This window comes from Protobothrops mucrosquamatus, unplaced genomic scaffold (assembly GCF_001527695.2).
Source record: "Protobothrops mucrosquamatus isolate PMUCROS unplaced genomic scaffold, P.Mucros_1.0 scaffold183, whole genome shotgun sequence".
Classification (NCBI taxonomy): domain Eukaryota; kingdom Metazoa; phylum Chordata; class Lepidosauria; order Squamata; family Viperidae; genus Protobothrops; species Protobothrops mucrosquamatus.
The window spans coordinates 245926-258374 of record NW_015386542.1 but is presented as its reverse complement, the minus strand read 5'-3'; the positions used below and the strand labels follow the sequence as shown (position 1 = coordinate 258374).

General features: G+C 35.6%; 1 protein-coding gene across 1 annotated transcript in view; it reads left to right on the top strand.

Annotated features, from left to right (window-relative positions):
• Nucleotides 1-313: 313 nt before the first annotated feature.
• The window catches only part of INPP5D (inositol polyphosphate-5-phosphatase D), an 82856-nt gene continuing 70720 nt past the window's right edge, over nt 314-12449 (top strand). The window contains exons 1-2 of the mRNA XM_029283693.1: nt 314-447; nt 9868-9931. Of these exons, the coding sequence (XP_029139526.1) occupies nt 314-447; nt 9868-9931 (198 nt within the window). The remainder of the gene's footprint in view (nt 448-9867; nt 9932-12449) is intronic.

Genomic DNA, 12449 nt, shown 5'->3' with positions numbered 1-12449 from the left:
TAAGATGAAATCCCAACTACTTGGTGAAGGCAGCACTGTATAGTTGCATTGAGAGAGTGAATGGGGAGGTGTGTGTGTGGTTGTCCCATTTCATTTGGCTTAATTTGTATGAGGAAGTTCTCTGCTCTGTTTCCTTTCTCTCTCTCTCTCTGTCTCTCTCCACCATTAAACAGGAAGCTGAGTGAGTAGCAAGCAGCTGCTGAGCTCTGTGAACAGACAACTTTGAGATCTTTTCTTAACTGCTGTCTGAGTAGTTAATGTTTCTTCAAGTTTTATTTTATATTTTGGGTTTTTTCTTTTTTAAATCCAAGGCATGGATCAGTGCTGGTACCATGGAAGCATCACTCGTTCAAAAGCTGAGGACTTACTTTCTAAAGTGGGCAAGGATGGAAGTTTTCTCGTCCGGGCCAGTGAGTCTGTCTCTTCAGCTTACGCCCTCTGTTTGCTGTGAGTATGGCTGTTGATTTGCCTCCGTTCACCTGCTCTTTTACTGATTTAATTCACAGAGAATTGGAAGAAGGGTCTTGTCTCTGTATGATGGGTGATGACACTTGAGTTCAGTTAAGAGTGTGGAAGAAGCATTAAAAGTACTTGGCCAATTAAGTATCATTCTAGAATAAATTATCTGAAAAAATGGTAACATATTTACCAGAAATGTGGTAAAATAAATTTCATAATAAATAAACATATTTAAAGGTAGGCATTGGACAAAAGGTAATTTTTAGAACATTTATGGAGTTAGCCATAAGATCTCATCTTCTTGTTGTTTTCATTTTAGCAAACTGAGGTCAGACTAACCACTAGATTTAGCACCCAGGAACCAAATTTTCTTAGGAACTGAGGTATGATTGATGTAATTATACATACTGTGTATGCAAAGACTGGATAAAGGATGTTGACCTGATTTACCTTACTTAGATTAATGAGATATTGCTTTGGGGGGGGGTTATGCTGGTGGAGTATATACCTGGGAATATATGGAAAACATCTGAAGAAAATCGTTCTTTTCTATCCAGACTATTTAATTATATAGAAAGTCAGTTAATGTAAATGTTGTAATTCAGCAGTGGAAGGATAGGCAAATTATATCCTTCAAGATTTCCTGGATACAGAAGTTCAGCAAAATCTAAGGGGCACAAGTGCCTTCTTCTTGTAATTGTGCAACTTTTGTTCTGCATGTGAAGAACTAGGAATGATCAAAAACCAGTTCTAATTCTAAATTGTTCATACACAGAGACCCTCTCACACAAGTTATTGAAAAAAAATTATGCAGAAAAGTGGCATTTTTGCCAGGAATGTTTCCTTTTCCACTGCACTCTATAGCAGAAATTCAATAATAGATGACTGAAAGATGTTGTTGATCCTTAGTACTGTAGCCCTTAAAAATACTTTTTTTCAATGAACAGCTGATTAATTCCAAATAAAGCCTCTGAATTATGAGTGAGATAAACTCATATTTTCACTGGAGTTGGTGATGGTCCTATTATGATGGTTGGTTCAAAGGTTACAGTAAATGAAACAAAATTTTAAACATGTTTTATCAAAACTAAAGCATCCACTCATACAAATATATACATTATAGCTTATTATGATCAAATAATCTTTGATTTTACCTGATGAATAAGAAAAAGTTTGTAAAGAGGGTATAAGAAATCAAAAGGACAATTAATCTTAGTATTTACTGTAGAACTGCTGGAGAATATAGTCTGATTAGTAAAGAAATACTAGTATTGTTTGCTAAATTCTTTTCTCTGTGTTTTGACATATATTATATCTCTACTTGATGCTGTTAACTAACTCCTCTAAAAACGGTTGTCTGGTGCCTAGATTAGGGTCTTCCTAGTGCTAGGCCACAATGTGATTTGTTCTGACATTTTAATTTGATAATTAAATAAAATTTATAATTGTTAAAGATGTTATCAGCAGGTTAATTGATACTTGGCATACCAGGTTGAATTCCTGAGTGGACAAAGAGTAGAGGTAATATTTAAGTAAACAAATTAGGGTGTCCACAGAGTATGGTCAATGTATTAAAAAAATAGCCATAGCTTCAATTGCATAGTCATGGCTACTATTTTGAGTTTTTTGACCACACCTGTAGTTAATGCTTCATTAAATAATATTCTGAAATCCATTTCTAATTTCCGTAAAATTATCTCCAGGTAATAGTTCTAGACTGTTAGAAGGAAATACAATAGTTTAAAGTCATTTTTAGAACAAGGAATTTCTGAGCTGGTATTGAGCTGAATTGGTAGCATTCTGAGCGAGGCAATCTAATTTAAAAATATAAGATAATTCAATATTTAGTTCCTTGGTTTAGGCAAGTGTTGATCTGCTCAAGGTGTTTCACTTCTTGCCAAAAGGTTTCTTTCATGCAAAAAAAATGAAATACTGAAACTCTCCCTGAATGGAGAGTGGGAAATTTTCAATAATATCTTAAGCAGATCCGTACCTTTTACAGCAGGATTATAGCCATCCATTGAAACAATTTTCGCCAATCAAGTTATTTTTAAAATGCCCTAAATGAATATAAATCCAGTTTCTAGTACTAAATATACGCTTTAGTAAATTACCTGGTGTCATTCTTATTTGATTAATACACTGCTTTTCTATTCTGGTGAATATTCTTGATTGTCTCATTAAATAAAAAAGGTTTAAACCTCATTTAAAATTAACAATAAAATAGGTATTAAATAATTTAATATTTAAAACCTGGGGAAACCTTTATCTGATATTATATTACTGGGATCTTGAAATTTTAGTTCTTCCAGCTCTTTTTAAAAAATGTTTATTTTCATTGCTTTTAAAATGATAACAAAAATGATTTTAAAATAATAAAAAAGAAAAGAACAAAATATAATGATAATAATAAAAATATATTCATTGTCAAAGAAAAAATCCATAGAAAGTATTTTTTAAAAGTGAAAAATGCAACAAAGAATCTGTTTAGTTGATCAGCTGTCAAATTCCATGTACTAGGTATGTAGCTCAAGAGAATATTATATTCTGAACATTTTAGCTTCTATCACACAATCATGTTTATATAATGCACTACTTACTCCCCAAATTAAGTAAGTATGGGGCATTGTAAAAAAATTGCATTTTAAAGAAGTATTATCCTTATTACATCTCCAATAAAATGCTGGTTTTCAGATTTCTTTTCTATACAAATGTAATGGAATCCAATAAATTCTAATATTTTGTTATGTAAGTTTGAGATCCATTCACTATCTTGCTATAGAACGCTGGTGTCAAACTCGATTGCATCACGTAACGTTTTGTGATGTATCACAACATTTTTTGCCTTTGCAGAGCCAGGGTGGGCATGGCCTGTGCGTGATGCCGGCCCATGGGCTGCCAATTTGACACACCTGCTACAGAAGACACTTTCCCATTGTCTAGACCAGGGCTTTTCAACTGGTGGTACGTGTACCACCTGTGGCACTTTGCCTCGTGGCAGGTGATACATGAGCGACTGTCCTAGAGAAGTGTAGCAGGGGAGGGGAATGAGCCGAAGCGACCCAAGCCTGAGGGAGAGGCAGCTACAGCTGCAGGACTGTCTGGGCTCGGCAGAAACCCCAGGAGCCAGCAGGGCTCCAGCTGATTGGCACTTCCAGAAGCAGTGCGGAGCTGGAGATGAATTGAAGAAAAACGGAGGGAGGAGAGGAGAGGCTATAAAAGGAGATGGTTTGGGCGGGGAAGGGAAAAAAAGACAACAGGGAAAGAGAAGGGGAGCACAGCAGGCAGAGAGGAAAAAGAAACAGGGAAGAAGAAGAAGCTGGTCCCCTAGTTCGTTTTCTCCAACTAGCAGAATGCAATCAGTGCTGACGCCCGCAGATGAACATATCAGAAAGGAGGTGGGTTTATTTAGTTCTAGATCATCTGGCAGCTTGATTGGGTTACCATAAGGATTTTTGTACAGTTTTTACAGCGTTTTGTAATTCAGAGGCTCCGTTTGTGTGCTTTGGTTATTGGAATATTTTAGTCTGTATTTTAGGCTAGCAATGAGTCCAAAGTGTTGACTTCCGTAGGTTTAATTCCTTTAAACAAATGTAATTAGTTTTACCCTCTTATCTTGAGTCTGTCTATGGTTTTTAGAAAGTTTTATTTGAAGGTAAACAGGCTTAATTTAAGGCTAAAGCTTTTTGCAATTGCCGAAGCCTTTCAGTCTCGGATTGCAACATTGTGACACGTGACACGCCTGAGGCAGCTTAAAGAAAAAAACCCCGGAGTTTATGTGTTTCTTTATTTTGTGAGCCTTTCTTGCTTTGCACTTGATTCCTGTGTTTTTCAGGCTCCAGAGAAGGGATTGGGGGTGCATTCTTACTACACTCAGAAGGGAGAGAGGAAGAAGGGCTGACCAGCTAGCTCAGGTGTCTACAAACTTAGCAACTTTAAGACTTGTGGACTTCAACTCCCAGAATTCCTCAATCAGCCATGAGGGCTGAGGAATTCTGGGAGTTGAAGTTCTTAAGTCTTAAAAGTGCCAGGTTTGAAGACCCCTGAGCTAGCTGGTAGTGGTGCATATTAATAAACATAGATACATTCATCATACATTTGTCAGTGCAAAGGGAAAGTGATTCAGCAAAGGAACAGCCACTGAAGAAATTAAAACTGGTACTTTTTTCTTTTTTTCTACAGTTTGTAATATTTTATTAGATTATAGAATAAAATACAAAAATACAAAAGCAAATAGTAGGACACAGTGGGGAGGAAAAAGGGGGGGAAAGTGAGGGGGAGAAGGGAAAAAGAATAGACTTCCTCTGTTGCAGTAGAAGGAAGCATTAACATTGAACCTCAACTTTTTACTTTTTCATAATATTATAAACTAGCCATTTCTATAACAACAAATGAATCTAATCAGTAAAACCCAAAATCCCCCCCTTTTTTTTAGTCATCAAATTTTTGAAACCTTGCTAAGCACTGGTGGTACTCAAAAATTGTCATGTCCTAAAAGTGGTACAATCTGTGAAAAGGTTGAAAAGCCCTGGTCTAGACAATATAGGAACCCTAATTCTTTATTCCACTCTTTTCTTAGCACTTGCATATCAAATTGAGTGATTGATAACAAATATCTAATAATAATTTTTAAATTTAAAGGAATTAACAAATTGTTCTATTATCTCAGATGTCTCAGAAACTGAAAATGCTGCTAGTCCAAATAATGTTAGCAAATATTGTAGCTGTAAATATTTCAATATCTGATGTGTACTTTGGACCACCTGATAGATAATGAATTTTTTAACACAATGTAATAGTTGGTCCAAAGTCAATTTCCCCATTTCCATCCAATTTTTCCATATCACCATCTTTGATCCAATTTTTAAAGTTGGGTATCCCCCATAAAATCAATTTACCATTAGACTTTAAAAAAAAACTAAACTAAAAGTTATACATTATATATATATGTATCATCTAAATCAGTGGTAGTCAACCTTGGCTCTTTTATGACTCGTGGACTTCAACTCCCAGAATTCCTGAGCCAGCACAGCTGGGTCAGGAATTCTGGGAGTTGAAGTCCACGAGTCATAAAAGAGCCAAGGTTGACTAACCCTGAAAATTTTTGATGGTCTTTTTTTTTAATTGAAACCATATAAAGTCTAAATAATGTCCTAAATTCAGTTTTAAACACAGCAGGAAATGCCTTCTCAGCTTTACTAGAGGCTGAAAGGAACATTTTATCTACATTTCAGTTCCACTTTTTCAAGGTATTCATGGATCCCATCACTATTCTTAATGCTCTATTCTCAGAGAGCTTCACAGATGAAAAATGACAAAAGCTATACATTCCATTATCATATATAAAAGAAATATTTGCTCATTATCTTCTTTATTTAATGGCAAATATTTAAAAGGTATCCTCTTATAAAATGATTAAACGTTTCCATCAATTTAGTGATTTATCTTGATTTACAACATTATCTGGTCAAATATTAAAATCCAAGGCTATAAATGTTTACTTAAACTAATGAAATCATTCAAAGTATGATTGTATTTTGGGATAATTTTGTACTTTATTTGAGTTGCATATGGTACATTTTCTGAAATTTCTACTCCATTGTTTTTATTGTAGTAATTTTTATCATTAGTGGTAGTGGCTAAAAAATACAGAATATAGACTAACAGAGTTGGAAGGGACCTTATAGGTAATTTAGTCCAACCCCCTGCTCAAACAGGATACCCTATATCATTTCTGACAAGTGGCTATCCAATCTCTTCTTGAAAGCTTTCAGTGATGAAGCACCCACAACTTCTGAAGACAAGCTGTTCCATTGGTTGATTGTTCTCACTGTCAGAAAATTTCTCCTTATTTCTAGGTTGAATCTCACCTTGATCAGTTTCCATCCATTATTCCTTGTCTGGCCTTCAGGTCATACCTGTGAAGATATGAGCCAAAAAGCTGAAAAGCAAAGTTTGTGTATGTGATTATGAAACATATATGATAGCCTTACAATTAAAAGGCATTGTGCAAGCATCTTCCCTCTTCTTGCTTAAGAGGCTTTTTAGGCAGCGAGAAGCAATTTTGTGAATGAGACATGATTATGACATGATACAACTCTCATGTGGAATACTATTTGATTAAACAAAAAGTCCATCTCAAACCAATGGTACAAACTTCTGTTTTGCAAACTGTGCAGTTGGCATTTGGGAGATGAGTCTTTTCCCCTATTTCTAGGCATTCCTGCTCAACCCTATCAGAACCTAACACATCACTCAAACTCAGGGCTCTGAGAAGAACCAAAACCCAAACCCTGAACTTAATCCTTTAATCTTGTTACAATGCCTGGGTTTTTGGTTTGGTTCTCCTCAGAGCCCTGAGTTTGGGTGATGTGTTAGGGTCTGATACATACATACATACTCCTGAGTAGATTTGCTCTTCTGGACAGCAGTGGCTAATCCCTGCCTCTTTCTGTCACTGGGCTGCATGCTTCAGCCTATTCCGGTTGCTGCAGTGCTGCCTGCAAAACTATCAGTTTATGTCAACCCAACAAGCCTAAATTTGGTGAGAATTAGGTCCTCTGGTTAGTGCTATACAAAATTTTAAGACTGTGTGGCAGTCTTACAGAAGATGGAAGCAGGTCTGTTTTTATTATAAATTCTCTGGCTCTTCATATAATAATTATAATTATTATGACAAATAAATTATAACTAACAAATAAATAAATAAATAAATAAATAAATGTATTTTAACTTTTTTATGGAAAGTTGGACCTTTCCTCTTCAATAAAAATATCACACTCTAAAGTCCTGCCTCTAAAAAGAAGGCTTGCAAGTAAACCAACTTCTTCTCTCACCAATTCTAAGTGCTTGGCAGAAAAATTCCACTTTCTGGAAAGAGCTCCACCTTTTTTTTCCCTCCTAATGAAGATGGTACAGGTCACAATTAGCAATAGGATTAAAACTTCCACTGGCATGAAGCAGAAACCATTTTCCATGCCCCTAATTGCATTGTGGAAAAGACTGTTTCTGTCAATTTCACAATTGGAAAAAGAAGGGGGAAATGTCTAATCCCCCAGTACTGGAAACTCTATAGTCCTGCCCTCTCAGTTTTAGAATGTGTTTAATCCTAATCTTGCTGCAAACTACACTACACTAGTATCAGATTCAGAACTGCATAACTCTCTTGTGGCCAAAGTCTACACTTTGGAGGAGGAATCTGCACATGCAGTATTTATTTCAGTCTTGCCTCATTTCAATAAAGTGGCTCTCCTATCCCTCCACTCTTTCTGATACAGAAACAAACTGTTGATCTGAAGTTAGCAGAAGTTGCCTCCAAAGATTCTGCAGATTTGTTTTAAAGTGACTATAAAAGTATAGTTGGGCCTGGAACAAAATGATATTTCTCAGAGTGATATTATTGAACATCTTTTTTAAAATTAAATTTGAATTTCAGTAACAACTCTGATGAAAAACAAATCCATAGTTTTCTTTCCTTTTGCTGTTTCAGAAGAGCCTTCTAGATTGCCTTGTGTGACTACCTTCCCTCGTTCAGAGTTTTATGAAAGAGACTACATTATCTCTTATTTCTATTCCTCTGTCATTTCCCAATTTTTATTTTTCCCCTCTGAGAAATTTACTTTGAAATTGCAACTTTTCCTAAAATTGTGACTTGAAATGTTTTTCGTGAAGCCAGGCCAATCAGTAAATTTGTACCAGCATTTTTTTTAAAGCTATGAATGTGCTGGAATTATGTTAAAATTTTATGAAATTTGTACAAGGCAATGCTGCTCTCTGCTAATTCTATTCTTTTGAAACAGGAGGCTTCCTACTTTTTCTACTTAAACATCGTTTCTATTAAACATCTTAACTATACTGATATAAGGCACAAGGTCCTATAAGGTTCTTAGCCACACTATGAATATTGCTATCAGAATACAGTGCAAACACAAATCTTTTTCTACTGTAGCAAGGTTATTCCACTCACAAATGAAAAGCATTATTTAAGATAAAGAACAGATAACTCAGATTTATAAGTAAAAATAAAGAAGAATAGAGTATAAAATGTTAATGAATGCAATGGAAAAGTTGTATCATTCACATATTAGGAAAATTTTAAAAGTTATCGTGACGATATTGTTAAGGATATATTCTATGACGTATTGATCAAAAAAACAAACCTAAATCAATTCATGAGGGGTTTTTTTTGTAGATAGTGATAGGTAGAAATCATTGGCATAATAGGTCTCAAAGAAACAAGCGAAAAGCAGTTTTTTTGTGAGAAATTCCATAGTATTATTACCTTTGAAGGCATACATTTGCATTTAATAATCAGGGTAACCACTGGTGGAAATGCAGTCAATGAATCTTTAGCAACTTAAAACTAAAAATGCAGATTGCATGTCTGGCAATTTGAAACCCAATATATGTCATTTTTGCCATTTATTCAGTGCACCTTTGGCATTTATTCAGTGCACAATTTGTTTCAGCAGCTGAAGCATCAGCACACCAACTGGAGAGAGTTCCTAATTGGAGAAAAATGTGAATCCAATCCAGCCAGAGGAAGCCAAGCCATTTGTGTCAAGAGCCCTCTTCCATTCCATTTGGAAGGGAAGGATTTGAATGCATGTGCAATAATTATGCACATTGATATACAGATGACTGATTCTGTGATTCAGGCTGCTTATGTAAAACAACCAGCAGCTACTTTCTCTTCCTTTATAGCTGAGTGAAAAATAGCTTTGTCAGCTGATTTTCAGGTGCAGCCCTTTCATTGTAATGATTTTCCAAGTACCCTTTGACTTTAATTTGACAACTGCTCTTAAAAAGATTGGAAATTGTTTCATGGTCAAAAATGAAAAGGCAGCATGCAGATGACAAGAGATGCTTTGTTTATTACTTTGTGTGTACTTTCTGATACTAAAAATATTTTTATTTTAAATTTTTTTAAAAAACAAGCTTGAAATTTGTTACGTGAATCAAAGCTTTGGGAATTTCTGTTCTTTAAAAACAATGTTCTTGGGGACAAAATATTAACATGAATCTTCAGATTTATTTTTACAAATATGTGAGGAAAAATGGAAATAGATATCAAGATTGAAATCTTTTCAGATCAAAATCCTACAATACTCTACTGAAATACTCTAGCTATTCTTACATCATGGAAAAAAAGAAGGTTGACAAGACTTTTTTTTTTTTTAACAAAAAGAGGGGTTTTTAAAGGACAAAAGCCTTTAGCAGTAGATTGCTATTGGCAAGATAGAACTAAAAGTATAGTGTCTGAGAACTGACAGGAACCCTTTCATAGGGAAAACTAGAGTGGATGCATACCTTATAAACAATTCTGGGGACTGTTCGGAATATTAGATGGTTTCCCAAGATGATTTTTTTTCCTGAACTATCTTAATGTTTTCTCTTCATGCATTCCAGGTATCAGAACTGCGTATATACTTACAGGATTCTACCAAATAAAGAAAATAAACTAGTGATCCAGGTAAGCCCAAGTTGACTGCTAAATATGGAAATCTCTTTTCCTGTGTCTGCTCTCTTATAGGAAGCCAGGAAAGAAACATAATTTTCTTTCAGCACTATAAAGACTTGTATGCAACACAGTCACCTGTTCCATATCACTTACAAGCACTGGTTCTGACACTGGAAGTCTGCTTAGAGCAGTACAAGGATCAGTCTCTGCCTTCTCCAAGCTTATCAGACCCTGCCTCCTTCTCTGGACTCTTGTTTGGATGACTGAAAGCATCTGAGGTTCTGTTTTGAATGTAGACCACATAGAAAGGTGCAGTATCTTAGCTGTCCTCTCAGTTAACTTTCAGTCAAGGTCTAAGCAAGGATGATGTGGTCTCCTTTCCTTTATATTTTTCCAGCTCAGAACAGAGCCTATTTTTCCAGCTAGTGCTAAGGTATGTGTTGTTGCTTCACACACAATCTCAGGGGGTGGATGGGCTCCAGATATTTTTAAAAGGGTAAATAGTTTGTCCAAGTAGTTGCTCATTACCTTGAAGAACAGTTGATGCCCAACTGTTTATCCCACCTAGACCTCAACTATTTTTGAATAGGGGGGCATTGGCAGTACTGTAGAGTAGTCTGCACAATCCATTGCTGTTGTCAGACCGATGAAAGCTGTGCCACATTGTTGTGATGGAAGCTCCACTTTTTCATATCTGCACAAAGTCCACAATGCATAAACAGAAAGGGTGGCACTTCCATTGTATTAGTATGATCCTACTTTTATCTCCCTTCTCCGTCCCATAGATGCTGCTGTTTGGCAATTATCTGGTGAACAATTTTATTAAAATCTTCCAATATTTTCATAATCAGAGTAAGCAAAGCAGGTTTCTAAAACATTTGTCTCAGGTGTCATTAATGGTCCTCAGATGTCATTCACAACTGTCACTGTGTTCCCATCAATCTGCAGCAACATTTTTTTTCTAATATTATAACATCTGGCTTAATTGTACATCTTATAGCACCCTTTCTATCCTGTTCTTGATACTCTACTTATCTTTTGTTTTGAGGTCCCCCCCCCAACTGTATTTCCATAAGACAATTAAAACAGTTACATGTTTATCTCAATCCAGTCATATCCCACTAAAAAGGGTTATAAAGTAGCAACATTTGCTTTGCATTATTTTCTTCACATTTTCTTTTGCTCTCAGGCAAGAGAAAGACATGTGGAGCAAAAAATAGGTTAGGTTTTTTTTTCCTTGCCTGAGACTGTTTTTCAGTTTGCACCTAAACAGGTGAGCCACTCTGAATAACCATACAACAATTTGAAACATTTATTTCTGCAAAACTGCAGAGTTGTTAGATTGTAAGCAGTGGAAACTCTCATTCCTTATACTGCTGCAGCATTGTACAATGGCTTGGAGCAGATACCTACTGTAAGTCCTAAATGCAAATGATAGCACACAAGTGACTTTTCATATTCATCCTGCTTATTTCACAGGAACACACTAAGATGTAATGCTATATAGGATTAGAAAGTTACTGCATCGTATTCATCTTTATATACCCACCAAGCAGAAATGCATTTGGAAAAAATACCAAAAATACCAAAACGGTGTTTTGATAATACTAAAAATTCTTACGGAGATGGACTTGTGATGTTAATAGTTTTAAATATATAGAAAATCTTTGCAGCTGATCTGTCCTTATATTTGTGATTACTATAGTGATATATGATTTTGCACTAAATTCTGCTTTATTTAGGAAACTAATCTTAAATCCTTGACAGGTAGTCTTCAGCTTACGAACAGAACTTTTGTAAAAATTTCCATTGCTAAGCAGGGCAGTTATTAAGTTGCACATCATTTTACAATGTTTTGGTCACAGTTATTAAGCAAATTGCTGCAGTTGTTAAGTGACTCATGTGGTCGTTAAGGGGATCTGGTTTCACTCATTGATTTTGCTTGTTGGAAGCAGCTGGGAAGGCTACAAATGTTGCTCACATTGCAAGCTAGTTGCCAAGTCCCGAATTTTGATCCTGTTGCAACAGTCGTTAAGTGTGAAAAATGGTGAGAAGTCACTTTTTTCAGTGCCATTGTAACTTCAAATGATCACGAAATAAATTGTTGTAAATCAAGGATTACCTATATCTGGGTAATGTTGGGTTTCCAAAAATCTTGTTATCTTGCTGTGGTATTCTGAGCAGGACTTATTTATTTACTAGCCTAGGACAGTGGAAATCATTTATTCAATTTGGATTTTAATTCCAAGATGGAATTTCCGTCTCTTCTGGAAAAACTTCCAGATGGCCCAGTTTTCTTGCTGAATTATTCTTCTGAGGATAGAGAAGAAGCAACCCAATAACCAGGATCCTTGTTGACCTGATGAAGCTCCAAGTGAGTGGTGTGATTACGCTTTCTTATCAAACAGGAAGTAGTTGGGTTACTGCTTCCAGTAAATATTACTTAGTAGCATTACTTTCAGTGAACCTTACTAAAAGGTTAATGTCATGACATGATGTTGGATTGCCATCTAATATGGGGGGGGGGGGG